General features: G+C 34.8%; 1 protein-coding gene across 1 annotated transcript in view; it reads right to left on the bottom strand.

Moving 5' to 3' along the window:
* The window catches only part of LOC150098377 (ovochymase-1-like), a 126,894-nt gene that overhangs the window by 64,528 nt on the left and 34,658 nt on the right, over positions 1-27,708 (bottom strand). Inside the window, exons 6-8 of the mRNA XM_090405173.1 lie at positions 26,758-27,011; positions 26,481-26,644; positions 22,290-22,460 (exon numbers count right to left, since the gene is read on the bottom strand). Coding sequence (XP_090261299.1) covers positions 22,290-22,460; positions 26,481-26,644; positions 26,758-27,011 — 589 coding nt within the window. The remainder of the gene's footprint in view (positions 1-22,289; positions 22,461-26,480; positions 26,645-26,757; positions 27,012-27,708) is intronic.

Raw genomic sequence — 27,708 nt, 5'->3', positions numbered from 1 at the left:
AGAGGTTGAAGATATGTGGATTACACAGGCGGATTGATGGGCGGATAAGGAAGGAAGGATCTGATAGTGAAATAAGTTGCTTAGGGGATTTATAGGATCGATGTGGAGGCAATATTTCAATTCGTGAACAATATGAGAAAAACTGGAGATCACTCATGGAAACTGAGTAACAGTGTGGATAACACGGGAGTGAGGACTACATTTTTTTTTTGTTTGTTTGTTTCTTGGGGAGTGATAAGTGAGTGGAATAGATCAGTGCTTCCCAAACTTCTGGATGTCAGGGCCCCTTTTGGAAAAATTAAAATAATTCACGGCCCCCCTCGAAAAAAGTCGTAATATAGACGTATATTATTATAATATTTATTATATTTATATTCAATACAAAACATACGCAGCGAATATTGCAAAAATCAAATGCAAATATTACATTTTTAGCATCTTACATACACATTTGACATTATATAATTTTTTTACATAGATAGATATACAGTTATTGTACATTTGCAGTACAAGCACATGAAACGTAAAACGATTAGTAATAAATAAAGAATTAAAAACATAAAAGTTTAATAACAATTTAATGTGATGGATGTGTTTCAATACTGCTACACAAAAAAGTCAGGTGAAATATTTGAAACTGCAATTCTTAGATTTCTGCTTTGAAATGAAACTTATATGAATAAGGATATATTTACTGATATTCATTAAGCGCCGAAATACGCAGGAAGAAAAATTTGTGAACCCGCACCAATGTGTGATTTTTTTCCATTAAAATATAAAAAAACAACAAATAAATAAAAATTAAATACGTTTATTTTAAGATAAAAAAATATACTTAGTCTTAAAATTTAAGATGCTTTAAATTTGTTTTCATTATTTCACGTCCCTCCCCCCTCAACAAAACCTACCCCCAAGGGGGCTACGGCCCACAGTTTGGGAAACACTGGAATAGATTGCCAGTGTCAGTTGTGTATGCTTCGGTGAATCACTAAATAAATCTACGGACCCCTTGAACGTTCCCGTATGTAGGAGTAGTAGTAATAAAAAGAGAGAGAAAGATTTTTCTATTAAATACAAAAATATATGTATTTATGTTCTGTTAAATACATTAAACAGGTTTAGTTTAGTCTCGCAACATTTCTTTTTTTTTTTTTTTAAGTTTTTTCACTTGGTTATACTACGGATTAAAGACGCCAAGAAATTTTATTCTTGGTTTAATCCATGACCCAAGTGTAAGCAAACAAAGTTTGCGCGTGAAATAACTTCAAGACTGGACAACTCGTATACAGAGGCTAATGACTTCACATAACTTGCTTAGTGGATCTGGATCCCACTGAGGAGAACTCAATATCTGGGTAGTGACCCATCTCATAATGCATAGCATTATACATACCCGTAAGGATATGTGCTTTGCATTGTGGGATATTAAGGCAAATGATATGAAGTCTTTAGCTTCTATATACGAATTACCCAGTCCTAAAATTACTTCAGACTCAAACTTTGTTTGCTTACACTTGGATAAAGGATTAAACCAAGTATATAATTTCTTGGCATCTTTAATTTATTTCATTTTTATAAGACTCCTTCGGGTGTAAGAAAGGAAAAGAATATGTGTATGTTTTACACACCAACTTGTATAATATGTGCGCATCAATATGTACGATATTTACTCACAAATACGTGTATTCACACACACATGTTTTCAATCTATCCATTTAAGTTGGAAACCAGCTCCAATATGATGGGGGTTACCAACCTACCAACCGCGTGGGTGGTACTACCTGACAGGCGAGAACAGGACTCCTAAAGCTTTTATGTACAGGTGATCACGTGTTTGCGCGGCTACTTGAAATATTTTTCTTACAAATAAATCCCATACAGTTTTATTAAGCCTATCTTAAGAGATTTTCCTATTTCATCCTCGGTATTTCTTTTTGTACGCTACAATAGCAGAGCGTTTATAACGTTCTGAAACACTTGAACGAAAAGGAATATTATTTTCTATCTGCTTATTACGTATTCGTAAAAAAGAGAGTCCCGCATCATTAGCTAGCATATTATTGCGTTCGTTTTTCCTTCAAAGCAAGCGTAGACACCAAAGCGAGTGGGCTGTTTTCAAATTCAACTTCGCTACTCTTTTAATTTAGGTTTGTTTCAACATCGCTTCAAATTTTTATTGACGGATGTATTTTAAATGACCAATAATGCATAGAGTGAATGATTGCCTAGAAATATTTTAATGTCGATCTTAATTACTGAACTCATTAAAATCCTCGCAGCCAGAGTAGAATTGTAATAAAAGAACGGACGAACAAAAAAAAAAAAAATAATAATAATAAAAGAGACGTTCGACTACTATGTCGACATATTTGACCAAATCATTGAATGATGTGACTCCAATTTTACAGGACCTTCTCAGATTCGGCAGTTTTATTCGCACTTAAGAATCTACTCTTTTGAAACATTTAGTATCCAACTATTGTTACTGTACACCACTTTTGTTTTCAAGAAAAAATAACCGTCCTTCATTTATGTCTCATGAAAATCACAGATATTAAAATCCAGTTAGACATTCCTCTGTATTGTCTCGTCAAAGATCTGCATCATATAACGCACAACATTATTGCATCCAACATAAATACAATTTATTCAACGTCATCTCTGAACGAAATTGAATCTGTATATTCAGAATGTTTTCATAAAGAGATGATTTAAAATGCTTGTATGTCTACAGCGATGTTGGTGATAATACACAATCAAAGAACATTTAATAGGGACAAGTGCTCAATTAAAAAAAAAAAAAAGGACTAAGGAACAAGTGCTAAGTTTTACTTCTCGGTATTCTTGCAAATTTTAAAGATTGGATGGCTCTAATTTTACTAAACAACAGAATAAAAAAATTCAAACTCCTCCCAGTCATAAATAATATATTTATAGAATTCTTTCAGTTCATTGAGAATTCTTGATAATGGGGGATGTAAATGAGTTTCTCTTAATCCCTAAACGAAGAAGTCTTGTGTGGGGGAAGATAAATTTGGCAGATCTTGAAGACCAGAGTATTGCTTATTTCTTGTCATTTTGCTTAACTTGTGGATGCAGCATCTCTGAAAGAAACTTCTAAAGTAGAATTAGATATTTTATTATTATTATTATTATCCCATGGTATTATTACATCAGATCATAGAGGGTAAAGTCATGTATTTTATATATCACCTTTTCTGGGTTGTTATAAAGTTCACATTTAGAAATATTCATACAATTTAGTAAATGCATTTGCGATGCTTCCTCGATGTTACAGATTTTGCAGATGGGGAAGACTTTTATGCCATTGCTAAACTTGACTGGTCTTGTGTGGCCGGTCTTGAGGCGTGAGATCATGGTAGTGGCACAGCGATTAAACTTGGAGCTGATGGTTGCTCCTGGTTTTTCTGCTGAATCCCAGTGGTGAGTCATGTCCTGGAGACTCGTTCTTTTTATGCTTTCTTTTTGAGTAGTTTTAAAAAGATTGAAATCTGTGGTATCACTTGATGTTGCGGCCATTTTTGCTACTTCATCTGCAGTTTCATTTCCCTTTAATCCCACATGGAATGGAATCCATTGGAAAATTATTTGGGAATTCTCATGTAGTTTGTTTGTTTATGTTTTTGCAATGTCTCTAAGAATTAATTGATGGCTAGTGTGTAGCAGTTCTTAATAGCTTGAAGGGCTACTAAGGAATCTGTGAATAATATAAATTTCTTTGGGTTTTGTTTCCAAATGTTGCAGTGATGTGTTATTGGCTATTAATTCTGCATGATATGAGTTGCATCCAATACTGTTAGTTGTTTTCAGTTCTATATTTTGAGAGCCATAGATGAGTACACCACTCCCAGAATTGCCATTTGAATTTTTGGAGCCATCTGTGTAGATCTTTATTGAGTCAGGTCCATATTCCATTATTTTTGAAAGAGCTAATGATCTCAAGATTTTAGCGTTTTCTAAGCTTTTTTCTCATGTTTCCCTATTTCAAAATTGAAAAACTATTTTTTTCCTGTCTTGAATTGGAGGAAATGCTGGGTAGTTGGCTATTTCAACTGGACAATCCAAGGGAATTTTATTTTCCATGATTTCATGCATTGTTGATTTTTTCTTTATTCTGTTTGTTGGTTGCCAATTTTTAAAAAGTTCACTTGTTCTATGATGTGCGAGGTTGGCTTTTTTTTCTACAAATTTAGTAAGGTTTTCTTGCCACCTAATTTTTAAAGGAACAAGGTTGGAACATTCGAATTCTGCTATTTTTACAAGAGTTGTATTCCTTAGTCCCCATATGATTATAGCTGCATTTTTCTGAATTTTTATAAGCTTGTCTAAACTGTTTTGTGATGTTTGCATCCAGATAGGTGAAGTATATTCCATCATGGGGCATTAGAGATATAAACATCTATAGTCCTCAGTCAAGTCTTTATGAAGCAACTTTTATATTTTTCTTTCTTATTGAACTTCTAGCACAAAAACATCATTGTGTATAATATTATCATAATGATAATAAATATACTGTTATAGGGAGTCCAGTTTAATTCACTTTTGTTTTTTGTCTTGTTTCAGGAAGCGACATGACGAGAATTTCAACCATATGCAACAGGCCTTGGTCTCTAGTCACGTGGATGCTTCTGTTGATAGGTGAGTACTATAAAGTACTATAAAGTACATCCTAAGGTACTTTATGAATTTATTCTCTAAGAATAAGGAAATGGAGTGTCTGTCGACCTATGAGACTCATAAAAAATCTTTTGTTTGTTGTTCTAGGAACTGTGTTCTGTCGCCACTTCGAACGATGCCAAACAAGAGACGGACGTCAGGGTGTGTGCGTGATGGACCGGTTCTGCAGAGAAACAGTGTCCAGTAACCAGTTCAGCAACGGTTGCAATGCTAGATCGGATGATCTTGTCTGCTGTCCCCTACCCGAAGACAAATCCAAAGCCTTCAGTTCGACCTCAACGAGGTCGCCCGTTTACGCTGAAGCTTCAGAATTTTCCGATCACCCTCGTGACAGGCCAGCAGATCATCCTTCGCGAACCGGCTATAATTCTAACAGACCCTATCCAGACAGAAATCCTCATCGTCCTTCATCTTCCAAACCTGCATCTCAGCCACCCGGTGAATCTTCCCATGGGGGACGTAACTCAGGCCGGCCATCCAGACTCCCAAGACCTAACATGGACTCATATGACAACGACCATGCTGTTCAGCTTCAAACTCCAAGGCCACCTACAAACTCGGGACGACCTTCAACATCGAGGAACTCCCCTTCGAACTCTGGTAAGACTTCACCTTTTATCTTAATTGGTAAAAATTCCACCAGTACAGTCAATATTTCAAGACAAGTGTCTTTCAATATTGCATAATTATTTTGATTAATTCATTACTTTTTTTTCATAATTCGTTATGTATCAACAGTTCTGTGTGAACGAGAAATTTATTTTCGATTTTTTTCAGCCTGCGGTCGACAACCGTACAATTTATTCATAGCTGGCGGAGAGGAAGCCAGGCAGCACAGCTGGCCCTGGATGGTAAGCAATAAAAATTTAAATCAAAAACTGTTTTATCATTTTGTGAATATTCACAAGCGTTTTACAGATTGCGAATCATTCCTGAATAGTGTGCATTTATAATTTTCGAAACTTAAACTATCAACAGTGCGTGCGTGCGTTGTGTGTGTGTGTGTGTGTGCGTGCGTGCGTGCGTTGTGTGTGTGTGTGTGTGTGTGTGTGTGTGTGTGTGTGTGTGTGTGTGTGTGTGTGTGTGTGTGTGTGTGTGTGTGTGTGTGTGTGTGTGTGTGTGTGTGTGTGTGTGTGTGTGTGTGTGTGTGTGTGTGTGTGTGTGTTGTCAACGGTCTGTCCAAAACTCAAGCGAACACTACACCAATCCTCCTCCTCATCATCATCATGATCAAATTTCTCATGTGCTCTGAAGAATGTACACGGTACTGAAGTCCTGACAAGTAACAGACTAATTTGGCGACAGGTTGTCACCAAATTAGTCTCTTACTTGTCAGGACTTCAGTACTGCCACATCCAAATCAATCCACCCAGATCTTGGTCTTCCTCTGGATCTTTTTCCTGCATAAAATGTCCGTTTTTCTTACCTTTTTTTCATTCTTAACCACCATGAATATCTTTATTTTTCATATAATTCTGCCACTGATGCCATCTCCTCCATTTTTCTCAGAACTTCTATGTTTGTGGTCTCTAGTATCTGATCATTTTTTTCTAACCCAATTCAAAAATACAAACGGTTAAATTTGTTTCAACAGTGTCATGTAATCTGATAGATAATTGCTTTCTTATTTCATGTATATTATTCAGTGGTCTCCAAACCATAACATTTTCTTTGTTTTAGTATTGAGTTTCATGTTTATTTTCCTATCATTAAACACTGTGCCTAATTTAACTTGTTCTGCATGTTCTCAAAGGAGTTTATTTTCATGTGCTTTCTCCTTTCTCTTTTTAACTGCTGATTTTCATTAATATGTCCAATTTTGAAATAAGGTTAAATGCACTTCCTTCATAATGTCATCCATACAGATGATAAATAAGAGTAGAGATAGAGATGTACCGTTGTCTTACATCTGATTTTACACCAAGCCATCTTTCTACAATTCCTTTAATTCTAATTGTTAACTTGTAACTCAAATATGTCTGCGTATTGCACTGTATAATGTTCCATTTACATTATATATTTGTAATGTTTCGAACAGTTTTTTTCTCCAGGAAACTTATCATTTCCCTTCACCAAATCTACAAATGAATACAGATCCTTCTCCTATTCCCATGATTTCTCAGCTATTGATTTGCTTTAAAAAAGTAACAATCTGATCCTGACAACCTCTAATTGGGTAAACTTAGCTGTTTTATCGCAGGGTTTCTTTATCTTTTAAAAATAAGTTAAAAGAAAGGTGCTTTTGCAAATCTTGCATAGAACAGAAGGAGTCATTCCTCAGTAATGCTCCCATTCACATTTTTCCCGTTTTATAACTATGATAGCTCCCACAGTACCCAGTCATCCGGAATTCGACTTTTTCACCAGGTTTTCTTAACCTCTTCAAAAGAACAAACATCTCACATCACATTCAGCCTACAGTGGGAACAGCACAACTAAAAAAATCCACTCAGATTCTGAGATATCAATCATAGCAAACTGGTCTCCTGTTCATATGGGAATCGAGCTTTGTAGACACTCTCCAAGACCTCTGAAAGCAGGTTTTGTGTTTGTGTTACATAGTAGCACAAACACAAAACTCGTGTTACCAAAACTCATGCTTCAATAGTTTCTCGCAAAAAAGATCTCACATCACTTCTAACTTTCTGGCATGTCTCAGCCATCGCTTCTACAGCAGCCAAAAGGTATACTTCTCACCTGTACAACCTACACTGCATAAATCCCAAATCCGCCTATGGAATACTGCCCACAATACATTTATAGTGGTGTATTCAAAGTCTCACCAGCATTGTTTAATACTATCTAGAAGAGGGAAGGTTAATTGATGCCCCTTCTCTCACAGAATAATTGCAGAATAATTGCAGAAATCATTCGGTCTAATGCTAATGTGGAAGGGTTTTTCCTTGCGGAAACTCAGGCTCTTTTCAAGACAAGCAGGTATAATACATTAGCTTCATAACCTATTCCCAAATAACCACAACTAACCTTTCTCGCTAATTAAGGATCTCACTTTCCTTTGGTGTCAAATTGTGAAGTGACGTCATAGCAAACATCTCGAGATTATAGCAGCTTTGGGAGAAGCAAATGCGTTGACATTCTCTAGTTGTGACTCATGGAAATCTTCAAAACTTGGACGTCATATGAAACGTACTTGATTCCCTATTAACAAATGCACAAACTGTATTTTACTCGCTTTTACGTATACTCGCAAGAATTTTTCGCTTGTTTTCGTCCTGTTCCGTACTGCGTAGCGGTACGGAATGCGAGGTGTTTAGTTGCGCGCGCAGAATTAAAATGAGCTGACAGTTTGAGGAAAAGATGCACAAATAAGCGGTGCAGAAAGAAAAGCCTAACCTGAAGCAAGTAAATTACCTGCTCGGTATTATGTAAGATGGTTGTTTACCTTGCACAAAAACACGAAGTCATTCCGATGAGCAGGATGTTGTCGCAAATAGTGGTCCACACTGTTTTTTTTTTTTTTTTTTGGTATTTTCTTCTTTAGGATCGTTCATTGTTTACCTTCTATAGCACCTGTTTGTTTTCATATGAGGTGCTACAGTAACAGAACCCTGTTTTGCATCTGCGCACTACGATCCCCCCTTATATTTTGACACATTTTCATCTACAGAACAAGTTAAGCACACTTTTATTATTTATTCCTGTTGTTATGCAAGAATAGATAAAAAATATTTCAAGACCGAACTGACATTTGCTAACACTATCAGCTTAAGCAAGACCTTAGATATAAACTGTATCTGGCGCATTGGACTTCTTTATTGGTCTGATCCTGAGATACTTTCTTTGTGTACACACTGTCAGCGTGATAAACTAACCAGAATATGACCTTCTAGATTTTCATCTAGAATTCCCAGACCTACAGATGGACAGCTCAAGATATTGATGTAGTGTGGCCATAGGATGTATCATTGATTTCTGTGTAAAGGTATAATAATTAAATAAAATCATTTACAATTTTTCGTGGATGAGATTCAATAAGTTTTTTTAATAAAAATTAAGGATGAAATGATCTATTTATGTTCAAATTACGAAATGACTATTAATTTCCCTGTATGTTCCAGGTGGCCATATTTCGAAGATATCAAGGTTCGCGTGGTAGCGAATTTACGTGCGGTGGCACTCTGATCAACAGCCGTTATGTGATGAGCGCTGCACATTGTTTTATTAATAATTACGTCATCCTGTAAGTGACTAATTTATTTTCTCTTTTATACAAATTCTGCATGTATGGAATTTAAGAAATTTTTATTACTGTAATGAACGTGTGAGGTTGGAAAAAAAGTTGAACTATCTTCAATTGTTATGTTTCTTCAATGAGGTTTCTATTGCTTAATTTCACTTATCTTAGAGTCTTAAATAGTTCCCAAATATGTTTGTATAAACTGAACTGCTAGAATAAACGTTCTGTTTATTACTGTTACAGTAAATGCTAAAATTTCGCGTTGCTGTAATAGATATGATTGCATGAAGTTGGTTTCTGTTCATATAACGTAGATATGTTTAGATGAACTTCTTATCCATTTTTTTTTTTTTTTCAGTCCCGCATCGTCTTTCTTTGTCCGTCTGGGTTCTCACTACTTAGACACTGGTGAAGACTTCTCAGTATCCACTCTGATCCTGCATGAGAACTACACTGGAAACAGCTACGTTAACGATTTGGCATTACTGAAACTCTCAGCCGAGGTGTCTTACACCGACAAGATTGCTCCCGTTTGTCTTCCTACTCAAGAGATGTCCAGAGACAATTTTGTGGGTAAACTCGGAACAGTAGCCGGATGGGGCGATACTGCTTTTCGTAAGTGACGCTGTAAACATGATATTCTTCAGAATATAATTTATGATATTTAAGCGATCAAAAGTCCTTAGAAATAGACAAACTTCGTGTGGTTACCCAACACTAGTGGTGGGGAACTTCACTTCTTTCTTTCCATCTACTAATTAAAAACTGAAACGTTTCGCTTCCACCATCTCTTCAGGCGGCTCCACATCACCTGTTTTGAACGAAGTGCAAGTTCCTGTAGTGTCAAACGAAGACTGTTCGATTGCTTATTCGCGCGTGAAAGGAGCAGCGTTTCTTGTCAGAGGGACAAACCACATCATCTGTGCAGGACTGCGAGAAGGTGGGAAGGATGCGTGTTTGGTAAGTGGCAAAATTTATTTCCTGCTCACAAACTTAAAAAAAAAAAAAAAAAAATAAATAATAATAAATTGGGCTTTTTCCCCCTAAGCCACATGCCATAAGTTTGTGGGCTGTAACACAGTTTATATGTATAAAGCGTGTCATGATATGCAAAAAAAATTCGAGCTCAGTAACTTAAATTTTGATGGATTAATACGATTAGGATAATCGATAACAGTTGTATGGATCATCATTTTTATCTATATGTAACTGCATTTTTTTTTTAATTGTCACTTATGGAAAATTAATTGCTTCTGAATCCTTTATTATTCCTGTCAATATTGGAGGTGTGTGTGTGTGTGTGTGTGTGTGTGTGTGTGTGTGTGTGTGTGTGTGTGTGTGTGTGTGTGTGTGTGTGTGTGTGTGTGTGTGTGTGTGTGTGTGTGTGTGTGTGAGAGAGAGAGAGAGAGAGAGAGAGAGAGAGAGAGGTCTTCTAACCAAACAATAATTTCATTATGCATAACGATTCTTATTTTTTTGTTCTGAAATGAGTCCAAGTGAAATGAGTACTAAGCAGTATAGTATCGACTTGAGATCATCCGGATATTTTCGGTAGGTTGGTAACTCCATCTTCTGAAAATAAAAAAAAAAAAAGAATGTTTTCCAAAAGGAAGCCTGTCGAAAAAAAGCAAACCTTCATATGAGAAATAATACACAATATGATAACAATCCGAGCAAGTGCTGGTGGCGCCTTAATTTTCTAACAGTCCCTGGCGGTTTAGGAGATCACCAAAAGCAAGACTTGAACACTTTGAGAGATAGCAGTTTAGAGTACGCATAATCGATTTATTGATGAAGATTAGCTTGTAAAACTTCGATCACCAATGAAAACAAAAGTTGGGGGAGAAGGACCGCTAATAAAAAAAAAAGCAACAGGGAGGAGGGGGGGGGGGTCATCTGAGGTGCTTTTCGCGTACGACACCATTGGACCTGAGAATGAGTTTTCTTCTCGCGCTTGCACTTTCTCATGGACCCATTTTCAACACAGCGAAAAATAAAAGCGACTTCTGCAGACCACACACACACACACACACACACACACACACACACACACACACACACACACACACACACACACACACATTATGAATACCATCACGAAGTAGTGTTAATTTAGATTTCAGTTAACACTTAAAGAACTCAAGGTGCTTTAAATAAAAATTTAGAAGCTAAACTCGTAAATAATTTTAGTAGTGATTCTTGTGTCGCCAATGCAACATTATTACTTTTTTCAAAAAAAAAACCAAGATTAAGTTTAATTCATTATTGCCCAAAACCAAATATTCATCGACTTTTTTTCTTTCAGGGCGACTCGGGTGGTCCTCTGGTGGTGAAAACAGGAGAAGATCAGTGGACTGTCATCGGAGTAGTGTCTCTTGGCTATAAATGCGCCGAACCAGGGTATCCAGGAGTATATACCAGAGTCACTCAATACCTTCCTTGGATATACAAAAAAATTCAGCGATCATGAAGGATGCACTAGTTTCAAACCGCTTGTGGCCATATGTATAACGTGGATGTTTGAATGTGTGTTCCATTCCCAGCCAGCGATTGAGGAATTGACAGCGAATGGAAATACAGGACCTCTACCCCGGAGACCAGCGTGTGTTGGGTGAAACCGTGTGGAATTCAGCTCGACTGCTCTGGTAGTATTATTGATATGTGGTGTAGCTATGAAGACAATGCAGTTCTAAGGTGCCTTGGGAATTTCGATCTGCACAGACAAGTCAAGTCATTCGTGAATGCTAGATTCTAAAAACGGGTCATCTTCATCGTAGTCGTAAACAGACAAGTATTGAAGATGCAGCCAGTGGATCAACTTAACTGCTAGAAAAAGTTTTGTTAAAAGTTTAAGTCCGGTTATTTTTGTTCCTTTTAAGTGGTGTTTACTCAAAACCGTAAGTGCTATAGACTGCAAAGAAGAGTGCCCACGAAACAGTCATCCGAAAGCAAAAAAAGGAAAAAAAAAGTGCAAAATGGCCAAATTCATTTTAAGTCATACCACTGATGAGGTCAGAAACAAAAACGGAAAAGAACTACATGCACTAGTTATACGTGTGCTCTCGTTTCTGTTGTAATTTATTTGACGTCGCACTTATTAAAAAATACTTAAATGTTATACTGAGTTGTAAAATAGCTATACGAGGTACACAATAAAGTAACGAAGCTACTCAAAAAATATTCATAAATGAAAAATTTCATGTAGAATTTCTAGCTTCTTTAGACAATCCCAGAAATCAGTTTTGTTCATTCTATTTAAAAGAAGTAAAGCATATTTTGAAGCATCTTCTATGGATGGGATGAAAGCACAATATATATATATATATATATATATATATATATATATTCGATAAATTTGGGAGTTGTTCTGGAGACTAAATATTTTCTGCTAAAAATTTCTTATTAGGAAGAGTGAATCATTGATTTGTCGAAAACTCCAATTGCCTAGAAATAATTCTGATCTTGAAATCACTGAATTATCTTATGACAGTAATAATTTTTTTGTACGATTGCTATTTTATTGAAGAAAGATATTATCTTTATTCTTGTCTTCGTCATTCTCGCTTTTCTTTAAATAAGCAGCTTTTCGCTGCTTTTCAAATTTCCAAATACTTTACAATCTTAACAGAAAAGCGCAAAACCTCCTCAATAAAGGTAACGTTCCTGTAATAAAATTTAGCCTCGCTACTTTATTGTCAGACTTCTTAAACACATATTATGCAGCTTTTTCGTATGCATTCCAGGAATTTTCATTTAAAAAATCTTCAATTAATTGGAACCCTGTTAACAACTACAAAAAACTTTATTATTATCATTCACAAGATATTATTACTTTAAGAATGACAATTTCATGACAAGCATGGACATGATTGGACATGCCCGATTACTATATATATATATATATATATATATATATATATATATATATATATATATATATATATATATATATATATATATATATATATATATATATATATATATATATATATATTATAGGCCACATAAGTCTAGAAACGGAGAAGACAAACTTTTATGAATTATGACAAGCATGGAAGTAATCGGGCATGTCCAATCGGGAGTATTACGTTTCAATCGAATTCGTCTAGCAGGAGCAGAGGAATGACATATTCCTACGAACGGGTGGATAAAATGAACTACTGAAAAGTCCCCTATTCAAGCTCCAAATGCAGTGTTAAAGGAAATTCGCTATATGAAGTATCCATTTTAACAGACTATTCCTATGGTCCTACGCGTTTGCTGTAGAGAGAGTCGAATGTATTACAAAATATATTCGCTCACTATGTTTAAGACAGTTAAGAGAAATTGTAATATATTATATCAGTAAAAGTATATAGATCATTTCTTAAAATAATACATAACAAGAATTCTGATTTGTGCTGTCATTTATTGCTACATTTATTTTACTCATATACTAATAATTTATAACATAAAATGTACTTAAAAATCTGATATTAACACCTGGAAGCTATTAATCAATTTTTTTTTACAATATAGTAATTATATGGCACTTTCAAGGAGTCCTTGGACTCATCGTGGGAGGCACACAATACACCTACAACCATTTTTGTTTGTAAAATGCGTGTATTATCCTTGCTGATTTGCTTGTATGTGGGATGAAAAATCTGCGTTTCAAGAGAAAGAGTCCTGCAATATTCATATGAGATCGGCTAACTCATTTTTAACTGACGAAGCCCATGTAAAAATAGTTCCATTACGACGAATCACGCCTAAGTATTTTCCAATCGAAGGTGGTAATATCCCGTTATAACTTCAATTGCACTACGAAGGTGCTTTTTAAAACTTTTTTTAAGATTAACACATTTTAAGAACCAAAAAAGAAAGGTATATTTTATTCACCTATTTTAAAAATATATCCATCCACTGAGTATTTGAATATAATATCTAGGAATCAGTAAATATGACATGTAATGAACAGGGCCAGAGGAAGCGAGCATGCAGTGAATGCAGGCGCCGCTACGAAGGGGGGCGCCGTTCACAAGTTCATTTTTAACAAACAAAATTTTTATCATGAAAACAAAAAATTCTTAGAATGATCAATGTTAAAATAAATAAGGCCGGATACATCGAATAAAAATATTTTAAAAAATTGTATATTGCCGCCTCTTTGATCAGCTGGCTGTTTACAATTTTGCAGTGAGAGCAGGCTAAATACTTGCCTGCAGAATGTTGTGTCTATTGCAGTCTATCTAAAGTGAAATGGTGAACTGTTTTTATGTGCAGAAACGAACTTTCGTACAAAACATTTGTTGCTAGTTAACCAGTCATATGGTACGCATCTCAGTAGGCTACTGACAGTAGCGCAGTACGGACTATTATTTCGTCACTGTGTCGTGTTGTGTAATAATTTCTTGTGGAATAAAATAGAAATGGAATCAAAAATTTAAAAAAAAAAAGTTATCCGGTGCACAAAATCGTAAGCGTCATGCTGCGGAAGAAGCAGATATTAAGAAACGAACTGGGGCTCTTAATAAATTTGTTAAAATATTAAAATATTCTGATGCAGATTGTAACCAACTCGATACATCAGAAATCAGAGTTGAAGAACTGTGCACATCATCCAGTTTGCATGAAGCTACTATTGCAACTATTGAATAACATAACAAGACGCATGATTTAAGTGAAAAACAGTTAGGAGAAGATTTAGTTGTAGTTAACCACGAAACTAACACATTCTTAGTCTGTGTAAATTTAGAAGATCCAGGTGAATGGGGAAATATTGATGAAAGATTACGAGTTGTTTTAATTGAAATGGGGCCTGTTGAAAAGAAAAATATAATATATCCCAGAAATACATATGGTCATAAATTTGGCGACAAGTATTATACTAGAAAAATGATAAACAGTGAGCTCGTGCCAAGAACATGGCTCATTTATTCCGAAATTTTAAATTCTGTTTTTTGCTTTTGTTGCAAACCTTTCGCACCTACCGAATCAAGTAGTCTTGTAGAAGGTTATAACGATTGTAGAAATGTAAGTACAACTTTGCATAGACATGAGACTAGTTTAACTCACATGAAAAATTTCTTAAAATGGAAGGAACTTGATGATAAAATTTTAAAAACCAAAACTACTATTGATTGCCAGACTCAAAGCATGTATGAAATGGAAAAGAAACATTGGATGGATGAGTGTTTTAGAACGCTTCATTGAAATTATAAAATTCCTTGGTAGCCAAAATGTAGCTTTTCGCGGATCATCTGATAAATTATATGAAAGGAATAACGGCAATTTTTTTTAAATTAGTCGAACTGTTTGCCAAGTTTGATCCCGTTATGGAAAATCATGTTGAAAGAACCCTACAACGAAATAATAGAGTACACTATTTGAGTAAAGACAGTCAAAATGAAATATTGGAAACTTTGAGTAACGCAATCAGAGATACAATTTGATTATCAATTCGAAAATCTAAATATTATTCCATAATTTTAGACTGCACACCTGATGTAAGTAAAACAGAACAAATGACCATTATTATTCGCTTTCTTTCCTGTGACAATGGAATTGTCGAGATCAGGGAAAACTCTAGATTTTGCAGATATATCTGATTCCACAGGACGTGGTTTATGTGCAACAATAATAAAACAACTGGAAAAATGGAACATTCCCATTGAAGACATGTGAGATCAAGGGTATGACAATGGGACAAATATGAAAGGGAAAAAAATACGGGCTCCAAAATTTGCTTTTAAACAAAAATCCTCGAGCTTTTTACGTGCCATGTGTTGCTCATACTCTAAATTTAATCATTAACGATGCAGCCAAAGTGAATGCAGATACAATTAGTTTCTTTGCAGTTATTCAAGAAATATACAATTTCTTTTCATTCTCTTACAAACGTTGGGCAATCCTTTTAAAGTTCGTAAAAAAATTAACATTGAAAGCCATCAGAAACGCGATGGGAAAGTAAAATTAATGCAATCCGCTCTCTACGATATCAGTTACGAGAAATTTATTATGCACTTTTTGAAATTTTAAATAAATTTTAAATGTTTTAAAACATTATGTGGTAAAATAAAGGACTACAAATTTATTTGCTCTCTTATAACTGGGCATGATTAACTTAACAGAATAAAACCTGTGAGTAAAATGCCTCAAGACAAAAATATGAACATTTCACTTGCTTTAGAATCTATCGAAAACTTAAAAATATTCTTACAAGAGTATCGATCAGATACAAATTTTAAATAAATAGGTTCTGAAACGGCAAAAGAACTGATTGAAGAGGTGGACGAAGAAAAAGAATTTAAAACTGGTACGGAAATCCGACAACGAAAGAAGATACGACAATTTGACTACGAGCATCATGACGAAACGTCACAATAGCCAGAAGATAAATTTAGAGTGAATGTGTTTTATACACTTCTAGATATTGCAATGTGTTCGTTAATAGAACGTTTTGAACAACTAAAAACATATTATGATAATTTCAATTTCTTGTATAGATTACTACAAATTAATAACGAAGATTTACGAAAAAATTGTGACGATTTAAAGATTCTCTTGAAGGACGGCGACAATAAAGACGTAAATGCAATAGAACTATATGACGAGTTATGTGCTTTCCGGGATATTTTTCGGAAGGATAATTTAAATATTCAAAACCCTTTCGATATTCTTAATTTTATTGTGTCCAATAATTTATCTTTCCCTAACTTTTCAATTGCTTTAAGAATATTATTAACCATACCTGTTAGTGTAGCGAGCAGTGAACGTTCCTTTTCCAAGTTGAAATTGATTAAAACCTACTTAAGAACAAGTATGTCACAAAAAAGGCTTGTTAGTTTGGCGTTAATAGCTATTGAAAATGATGTGTGCGGAATTAGACGTTAAGACCATTATTTCTAATTTGGTGAATATGAAATCAAAAACCCTGAAATTTTAATTTAAAAAATTTCAAGTATATTTATATAATTTAATTATTTATGTTATTCTGTAAAGATGTTATTTTTTGAATACTTATAGTAAATGTTCTAATCATTTCTGAATTCTTTTCTTATTTTCCCATCTATCTTGAGTTTCTTTTATTTTCCTAAAAGATAGTTCAACTTATAAAAATTATTAAAAATGTTTTACAAGTTACTAAGAATTTAGTAACTTGTAAAATGCAAGAATTTTTTAAACTTTAGTTCAAATAAATTTCAACTTCAATTAAAATTCATTTAAATTTTGTTAGCGATTCGGGTCGGTGAGAAGGCAATAATCCCTGTATCATTATATTCAACGATTAAAGTGAAGTGGCTTTATCAAAGTTTGCTTTAACTTTTGAGAATTTTTTGAATATTTGGGTTTTTAACGATTATCCTGCCTAGTCAACACACCCGGTTCGTTACATTAAGCGAACCAACGTGTGGCTGTTCTGTCAAAATTTATTTAAGAGAAGGAAAATGGGTCAGTTAATTATCGTTGGATATCCTCGCCAGAACATCATTGTGAGGATTGCTATAGATGCTGCGCGACCAAAAATATCCAAAGACATAATATGAAACTACATGAAAATGACAGACAGGAATATATATTGGATGTGGACATGAAAGCAGAGTTGATGATGATGAAGCAAGATATGAACTGCATGAGAAATGAGATGAAAAGAATTAGAGACATATATGGAAGAACGAATAAGAACAGAAGGAAAGATGGGCATGCGAAAGATATATCGAATGATTCAAGAGTGGTTCTCTATGGAGATTCCATTATTAGAGGTGTGGTGAATGAGAAGATGCACAAGGTTTGTTTTCATGGTGGTAGAATGGAGAGAGTGATTGAAGCATTGGACATGAGGAGTAAGAGAGCACAAGAGTTGGTGGTTGTAGTAGGAACAAATGATTTGGGTGGGAACAAGGAAAATGCCAGATTGGATATAAGGAGATTATTAAGGAGAGTAAAAGATAACAGTGTGGTAGGAAAGGTAGTCAGTGTGTTGCCAAGGTATGATAGTGATGAATTGAGGAGGCGGGCAAAGATTATGAATGATATGTTAGCGCAGTTATGTGAGGAGAATGGAGTGCATTTTGTGAATGTGTGGGAGGAATTTGAGGGACGGATGGAATTCTATAAAGAAGATGGGCTGTATTTAAATGGTTTTGGTGTGAGTCTGCTGGAGAGATTGTTACTAGCAGGAGAAGTAATGATTGTAATGACTATATCTGATGTGGTGGGAAGTCATATGAAAGAGCAAAAAAGTAAGGTAGGGAGAGGTATTTGTTCAGTTGCAAATGGGGAAGTGAGTATTATGAATGAAGTAAATGAGAGAGTGGAGGTACAACACGAACAGGGAAACGGGGGGAGTCAGGGTGGACGGGGAGAAACTTTATGAAACATGCGGGTGTTGAATTTAGAATTAATGTGTAAGCGGACAAACACAAATTGAGATGGCCTGGGATGGGTGGAAAGAGTTTAGGTGTGAAGAAAGTTGTAGAATTGGTGGTAATATAGAGAAAGTTACAGGAGAAGGTATTGAAGAGTTACATCGCAGGAATGATGTTCTTAGGACTTGTAGAAGCAGTAATGATTTATTATGTTTATTCACTAATGCTAGAAGTATTCGAAATAAGGGGAACGAAATTGTTGCTTTGCTCGAGTCTGTTCGCAACAAAATTGTTGGTATAAGTGAGACATGGTTAGATAAGGATGACATCTTGACAGGAATAGAGATGAACGGATATGATATTTTTCGTGAAGATAGACAGGGAAGAAAGGGAGGAGGAGAACTGTTAATGGTAGCAAATGAGTTGTGCCCATCTAAGGTGGAATTGCAAGGTGCAAATAGTGGTCACGGTTTTGAGGCCGTATGGTGTGAGGTAGAAGTTAACAGGAGGAAATATTTAGTTGGGTGTTGCTATAGACCTGGTAATATGGAAGGTAATGAGAAGGAAATGTATAGGCAAATTGGCCTAGCTAGCAAGAAACGAGTTATCATTATGGGCGACTTTAATTATGGTGATATAGATTGGAAGCAAGAGACTGCATCTGGGGGTAAAGAAAATGAATTTTTGGAGTTTTTGAAAGATAATTACCTTAGGCAGTACGTAACGGAGGGTACACGAGGTTCAAGAGTATTGGATTTGATCATCTCATCAGATAATGTTATTATAAATGAGGTGTCAAATCTTCCACCAGTTGGTGAGAGTGACCATGAGGTGATCACGTGCAGGGTGACCAGTCATTCGAGGACGTCTGTTAGAAAGGGATATATGTGGAATTATAAGACTGGTAATTACGAAAAGCTCAGGAAACAGCTTGCGATAATAAATTGGAAAGAAGAACTGGATGGAAACGATATCAATGCTGCTTGGGCCATACTCAAGAACTATTTGGTGGAGGCAATATCAGAGTGTATTCCGAGGGTCAAGAGGGTAAACAGAGTGGGTGTAAAATGGATGAATCAAGAGATAAGGTATGCAATATGGAAGAAGAAGGTATTATGGAAGAAACACAAAATGAGTATATATAACAACCAGTTGCATGAGAAGTACAAAGAGCAGGCGAGGAAGGTGACTAGCTTGATAGTGGTGTACCTCAAGGGTCTGTTTTGGGTCCATTGCTGTTTAATTTTTATGTAAATGATATCTGGAAAGGTCTGAATGGTGATGTGCAGTTGTTTGCAGATGATGCAAAGTTGGGCAGAGCTATCAGGAGTAGTGTGGATGCTGTAGCTTTGCAAGAGGACTTGAATACACTGGCTGAATGGGTAAATAAGTGGGGATGTCAATTCAATGTCTCAAAGTGTAAGGTTTTGAAATTTGGGAAGCAGAGATGGGATGTAAAGTACACAATCGGTGCGAACATCTTGGAAGAGGTAGAGGAAATGAGAGATCTGGGAGTGATTGTAGACAAGGACCTAAAATTTCGGGGACATGTTACTAAAATAGTGAAGACAACACAGCGGATAATGGGAATGATGCGGAGGACATTGACTTGTAGAAGTAAGGATGTTATGGTTCCTTTGTATAAGGCTTTGATCAGGCCACATATGGATTACTGTGCACAGATCTGGTCACCTGGTTTTCAAAAAGATGAAATTGCGTTGGAAAAAGTTCAGAGGCGATTGTCTAAGGTGGTTTCTGGTCTCTGGAATGTAGAGTATGAAGACAGATTGACAAAATGCAATTTGCAGAAATTGGTTGATAGAAGGAGGAGGGGGGATATGATTGAGATATATAAGCTGTTGAGTGGTTATTACCAGATTAACGTCGGGGAGGTTTTGCACAGAATGGGTGAGGATAGCAGAAGAACAAGAGATCATTCCTGGAAGCTGTATAAGGAGGGTGTGAGCAAAGGAGTGAGGAGCAGGTTTTTTGCATGGAGAGTGGTGAGTGATTGGAATGCTTTGCCAGAGAGTGTGGTGTGTGCAGAGACAGTGAATATATTTAAGGCACAGTATGATAAACTGTGTGTCTAACAGTGGACCTCCCACGATGAGTCTTTGACTCCATGGAGGTTTTTATAATAATAATAATAATAATAATAATAATAATAATAATAATAATTTAAGACATTTGAAATAATTTCAATTTTTATTATCGTAAAAGAACCACACACGCCCGGATCGTTTCAGGGGCGCTTAGATAGACATTGCATGCGGGCGACAAAGACCCTTACGCCGGCTCTGGTAATGAATACTTACCTAAGCGTTAACTTTTAGAAATTACAAGTAATGTGACTTAATGCTGCTACCTATCGTTCCTATTCGAAGCGTAAATAAATAATTTATAATTTTGTAAACATAACCTACATAAAATCTACCATTGTATATAATGGTAGATTTTCATTTTCATTATGCAGAAAGAAATGCCATTGAAAAATAACACAGATGGATAAAATATTATCAAGCAATATTTATGAGTAATATTTAATATTTATGGTTAATTTTTTATTTCCTGTTTAACACTTGACAGACGATAGTGGCTAGAATTTTTCCTAAGCCTTTCTTCTTCTTTCCTAAAGTAAAATAACGTATTTACATAAGTAGCAAAAAAAAAAATTATACACGGTTTTAAAATCTTGCTACCATTATTATTTATAATTATCATTATAAGATTTCACTGGAAAGATTTCGTTTCTTAACGAAATACAATTTTGCCAAATATATCAATATGCGTATTTTCATAATTTAAATAACATTGCTTTTTGTTTTTGTTTCCACATTCTTATTAAAGCTAACAATTGGTTATTAATATTTATAACTTTTTTTTATTACTGAAAGATACACAAAAGTACCTTTTATCTTCAATATTACTCGAAATATACTCACTTTTATGGAACTAAAATTACTTCAGTTTGAGAAATACGCAGTACAGTAAAAATAGAATATCCATCTTAATAACAAGTAATTTGACTTCTGCTGCCACCTATCTGATTGTTAATTTGACATACACGGAAATAATTTGCGAAAAATAAATAAAATGAAATAAAATAATTGATATTAATCTGTTATCAATAGTTGCATTAAGGATAATAGAATCTATAGAAATTCGGTATAAACTATGCTTTAAAATTAATTATCTACAAAATATCATTCATATAAGAGATTAAATATATATATATTTATATTTATATAAATATATATATATATATAAATATATTTTTTTCACTATATATATAAAATATAGTGAAAAAAATAAAATAAATCAGTATGAAAAGTAATTTGTTCGATATTAAGAATTCAACTATTTTTCTTTATATATAAATTAAGTTTTAGTCTGGCATTCTCAGTTAAAACTTTGATGTCTTTTGAACCTTGTCCATAGCAGATTATTATTGTTCAAATACAATAAAACGCAATAAAATACAATTAAAAATATCAATAAGTAGCTAAGATCACCAGCCATACGAAAAATAATATGGTTTCGATCAGTGAAGGGTGACATTTTGAGTACACGTATATCTTGAAAACCGCAATTATAACTTTGTACCAAGGTACTGAGCTGGTTCTGCTATAGCATACGTATGATATGCGCAAAGCCATTTAACGTTCCATTGATCATCTCTAAAGAGAAGGGGCGTTGAAAGCATTTCTCAACTATGGAACTACTTTATCCATCAATAGTTTGGGTTCAGTTATCCTAAAGCAGTTTTATTTTCTTGTAAATTTTGGATTTTCTGGTTTTAATTTGATTGCACTATTTCTGTTATCTTCAAATAACAGAAATAGTGCAACCTGAATACAAATTTGTGATACATTTTTACACAGACTTAAACTTTCATTCAAAATCAGTAATTCAAAAAGAATCAGTAACACGCAGGCTATTTAATAACAACTTTATTTAACATTGTAAATATAAAATATACAAAATTAGTAAAAATTTCACAAAAGTGTGTCACCAAGTTCTGTTCATTATCCTTAAGTTGCTTTTCTGTCCGGAATATTTGTATTATCGCGTAACCATGGCAGGTACTTCGAAACTCGAGTGTACACCCCAGGGTATCCAAGCTCTGAGCACATGTAACCAAATGACACTATCCCGGCAACAATCCACTTCCCTCCTTTGTCAGTGAGCAAAAGAGGCCCTCCAGAATCTCCCTGAAAAGACGAACAACAATAGAATTCGTAGAATAATAAATACATATGCATTCCTCTTAAGACTTACTGGTTAAGAAACATAAACCTAGATAATGTGAATTAGATTTAAATAACGTTTCATGGCGATTTTATAAAATCATAAATTTAAGTTTCACCAAATTCTAATAAAACATTTCCACTTTTAATGGTTCTTGATAGCTGGAGAGGAGAGGAGAGAGAGAGAGATAGAGAGACAGAAACGCTCTGGAAGCTCTAGGGCATTCGACATAACTGTTATTATATCTCAATACGTTCAGTTCAATCATAGCTCACTGTCAAATGTCACTTCTAATGCAGTGTTTACATTTGGATTTTGTAATTGCTAGCTAATTGAGCGAGTGAATAGCATCTATGGATTCCAACCAAGAGATAGATTCGAATCTCACTGTGGCATAGTTTTTCGTGAAAGACTTTAAGCAGTACATGATTTTCACACGTTCAAATTCTCCTTGCCGAAGATCTGAAGTAGCTTGAAGAAATGTCATTCTTGGTCTGATAGTAAGACTTTTACTTCTTTTCATAGTTGGGATTGTTAAAAAAAAAAAAGTCTTATTTCATGATCACAACATAGAGCTTTAAAATATGACGTATGTTTGATCTATTTCATTAGAGTTCCAAAATCTTGCTGCAGCAATAACAAAATAAATAAATAAATTTATTTATTTTGTTATTACTACGTGAAAGCTTTTTAATAACATCTGTTCGAAATGTGTAGTATTTAACGAAACTTGAAATGTGTAGTATTTAACGAAACTTAAAAATCAAACAAAGCCAGTTCAGCCAAGTTTACTGCTTTCTCAACGTACGATATGGATGCTTCAGAGTGAGAGTGATTTATTTAATTCTCTATTTATTTGTTTACTAATTTTTAAATGACATATATTTGAAATTAATATCTAAAACTTCAAAATGAAATAAATGGATATTTTCATTATGGGATATTACACAAACTTACCAAGGATTTTGAACCCAGAAAAGAAACGCATATAGTATGTCCATCAGTGAACATGAGATAAAGCACCTTAAAACCTGCCATTGACGGATTGGTCGAGCTAACATCTCAAGTAAACAGGATATTAAGGCCACAGGTCATAAATATAATATTTGTTAAATTGGAGAATAATTTCAGTAAATGATTTTTAATAAAAATCTTGAACATTAAGGGAAGTGGAGTCCTAATATATGCATCTCGCTCTTAGTTTGGAAACAGAGAAGGAATTAGTGTTGAATAAATGGGATGTAATCCTTGAAGAAAAACTGCATGAGGGAGAGACGACAGGCTTCCTTTGAGAATAGAGAGGAAGAGTATGAGAGAATATCTGGTTTCATAATTTTGAAGCTGGGTCACACAACTAGTTTTTATTTGAGAAATAGAAGAAAAATTACGAAACCACACAGTTTTAATATTCCTTAGATGTTCCTAAAAATGGCATCGCCTGTGTGTGCGGGAGGGGGGAGTAGAGGATAGAGAACACAGAGAATCAGTGAGACAGGAAATTATCGATTAACAAAAGACACACGTTCAAAAGACATATTTCGGTGATTACACCACATTTTTATTATTCAGTTCTATAAAACACTAAATTATAGTTCCCGACAAGTTTCGTAAATCGTAGGATTTACATCTTCAGGATAAATAGTATAACTTAAAGTTTAAACAAGAGAAATTAATAAATACAAATCATGACCGTCTGGCTATTCATAAACTCAAATAACAGAATGCAGAAAGGAAGGTACATGTTTTGCGAAATACAAGATAAAACTGCATTTCATTTGAGTTGAAGCTTATAGTATTGTCATCTGTGCATTTATGAATGCCATGGGAATCAACATAGTCAGTTCTTGGCTTCCAATCTTCGACTGGTTCTCGGATTCAAATGAGAAGAAAGTTTCTAGAGAATTGTTTTAGTCTCTTGGGAATGCGACAGACTTTAGAAATGTAATTTTTAAGGAAATCTCAACATGGCTGCCACTACGATATTCATTGAGTGTCCTAGTGCAGCCAAACTACACTTAGTGTGCAGCAACAACAGGAGAGGAAATTGGTTAGACAATAACTCAAAGACAAAGGAAAGACCACAGCATAGAAGCTTGCTATAGAGGTCTATAAACAACATCCAAATCGATATTTCAAATGCGAATTCATGGTCACTTTCTCTTTTTCAACTTGTTCCTCTTTATAGTAGGAATAATGAAGAATACTTTTGAAAACGCACAGTTTAATAAAAATAAACAAATGTAACACAACAAATTTCGTAAGTCGTGGGACTTCCACTATCGTCAGGAGTACTTGAAAAAGATATATACCACAAAAGTCTAGAAACAATTAAGTACATATATTTAGATGTTATCGGAACTTCACAAATGGTACATACAAATAAGTAACCAGAATAAAAACGTCAAATTCATGACTGTGAGCGAGTTCCATCGTGATGTCGGAACAGTCATACAGTCAGAATATCAATCTGACGATTTACGAAACTTGTAGAGCTATATTTGTTTATTTTTTTATTAAACTCGTTATAATAAACATGTTGTCTCAATAACGGAATCTTTCCACATTTAATACTTGTTCACTATCACGATACCGAAGTGCACATATACTTTGATGTGTGTTTTTGGATGTTCAGTGTTCATTATGCAGAGACTATATTCCAACTTACCACAGTTGAAACTGTGTTTAGCATTTATAGACAAGCGAAGTATTTAAACTCACTGTACTTAACAAGAAGTCTTCCTACTGCATATTTTAATATACCTATTGACAGAATACTGGTGTGAAATTTGGAATATAAGCGATTATATTGGTGTTATTTCTAGTATGCACAACAATGAGAAAACACCAAGTAAAAAATGTGTATTCAACAAGTTTCCCAAGCTCCATCGCGTATTTCATAGAGCGAAGTGCTTTTATTTAATAGCTGTAGAGTGTGATCTGAAAACAAATAATAATTATTTATAAAGGGAAGATAGAACTGTTTGAAAGAGCAAAATAATTGCAGCTAACTTCCTTCAACTGTAAAAATCTACACCGGACGATGTATGGGTGTTGAACAGCTGGTATAATGTTTCGAAATATTTCATTGAATGTCATGGGGTTTTGAATTTTCGTTCGATTAAACAACATTTACGAGAGTATATACAAAAAAGGCATAACACAGTAAAAGATCATTTATGTAACAGCGAAGTAAATTAATAAGAACGTACTTCGTATTAGCCCAATGGTCCCATTTTGGACAGCATCTAGTCTTTCTAAGATTTTTGATGTTCACCCTCACATGTGAAAGCAGCTTTCTAACATGGAGCAGGTTTGATACTTTTACAAAGTCACTTGTTGGTGAAGGCAGTGGTTACAATGGAAAAGAAATGTTGAGGTTTTTGGGTTGTGTCTATCCACAAAAAGGCGAGAGTGAGTGTGTGTGTTTGTGTGTGTAAAAGAGCATCCATAGCTCAGTCAGTTTTCACGATGCTCTTTGAGCAGAAAGACCACGGTTCGAAAAACCTTCACTGGTACTGTACAGTTGAAGGTGTCTTAGCTGTCTCATACAGAGTTGAAAGTTTTGTTCATCCCGCAAATCAGAACTCGGCTGAAAACACACACGCAATTGACAGCCATAATACACTATGCAGATAGGAATAACTGCTCTCTCAGAGCACCAATTAGGTTCCAAAGATGCGGAGTTACTGGGTCTTGAAAAAGGGGAAATGGAATATTCTACTTATAATATTTTAGGTTAAAAGATGTTCCGAAATTGAAAATAATTTTAAAATTAAAAACTAGCTTTAAATGTTCTCTCTCATAATATTACAATGACACGAAAATGAGCTCTCTGAAAGGTGTCACCTATCAGCACGAGATAATAACTGATAGTTGATTAGCAAGGAACAATTCTAAATACCAGTTAGAACAGTTACAATGATTGCAAGTAGGCTATCTAGCCTAATCTGTTCATAAATAAATAACTATGTGCTATTTCTTACCGCGCATGCATCTATACCATCCGTGTCATAGCCAGCACAGAGCATTACTTCTGTAATCCCCTGTGGAAGAGAGAAAGCCCCAAGTTGAGCGTAAGTCTTGTTGCAATTCCTGTTAGAAACGATTGGAACAGGTGCTTCTTGCAGAGTGCTGGTTGATCTTCCCTCTGCACAATAAAAAAAAAAACAAAAAACATCGACTTGTAGGTTAGTTCATCAAAAATTAAAGCGCAAGTAGATTAAGTACACGATCGCTTCTATCAATTTCGACCTCGCTTACCGACTGAAGTTAGACCCCACCCAAGTACAAATGCAGTCCTATTGTAGAAATTTGAATTGTACATTCCTGGGGTTGGCAAACATGCTGGTTTCACGTTTTTTTCCACAATGTCTGTCTTGAGCTTCAACAAAGCAATGTCGTTAGTGTGGGAATTTGCTCGGTAGTCTTCGTGAATCTTCACCGATTCAACTTCGTAACGAGACCCTTCATTCAGAGAATTACTCCCAACTCGAACAATAATCTCCGATGCAGGTCTGGAAAGAAACCAAACAGTTAGGTTCATTATTTCGAGGAATTCATATTCATAAAGCAGAAGTTTACAATATAATCTCATGGTTCGTTTGATATTTGTCCTCAATAAATCATCAGAAAAGCATTAATTATAAATCCCAAAAGTTCCCACATTATAATCTTTGAAATTGGTGTCAAATTTGTAAACTCCAGTCTATACGAAATAAATAGATTATTATTATTATTATTATTATTATTATTATTATTAAAAGAGAGGGCGCTGTGTAGGCATACGAACGGGTGCATGGTGATATCGCTGGTCACGTTTTTTATAGTTTTAAATTGGCTCCGACTCCTGATTTTAATTTGAAAGCGTTCTCAAGTAACTCTACCAGTCACGCCGAAGACAGTGATATAAAATTCACCGATATCGGCTAAGAAGAAACGAAATTTTGAAGTGTTGAAAAGTGAACAGAGAGGACCACGGTCAACAACAAGCAAATAACAAAGGACGTCGCCATCTTTACAATCACGCCACAATTGCTCAAGGCAAGAAAGGTGAGTCATGAGGTGTCGCAAATGGCTGGAGGATTTATCATCCGACGAAAATCAAATAACCTATACGGAATGCAGTAGGATTCTACACTTAAAATGTGCTGGCTTTTCCGAAACAACTGGCAACGTAAAACCAATGCAACATGCGAGGAATAGAAGTGTGTA

This window comes from Typopeltis vanoorti, chromosome 15 (assembly GCF_054136105.1).
Source record: "Typopeltis vanoorti isolate ZY-2024b chromosome 15, IOZ_Tvanoo_1.0, whole genome shotgun sequence".
Classification (NCBI taxonomy): domain Eukaryota; kingdom Metazoa; phylum Arthropoda; class Arachnida; order Uropygi; family Thelyphonidae; genus Typopeltis; species Typopeltis vanoorti.
This window is presented reverse-complemented; position numbering and strand designations above follow the sequence as displayed.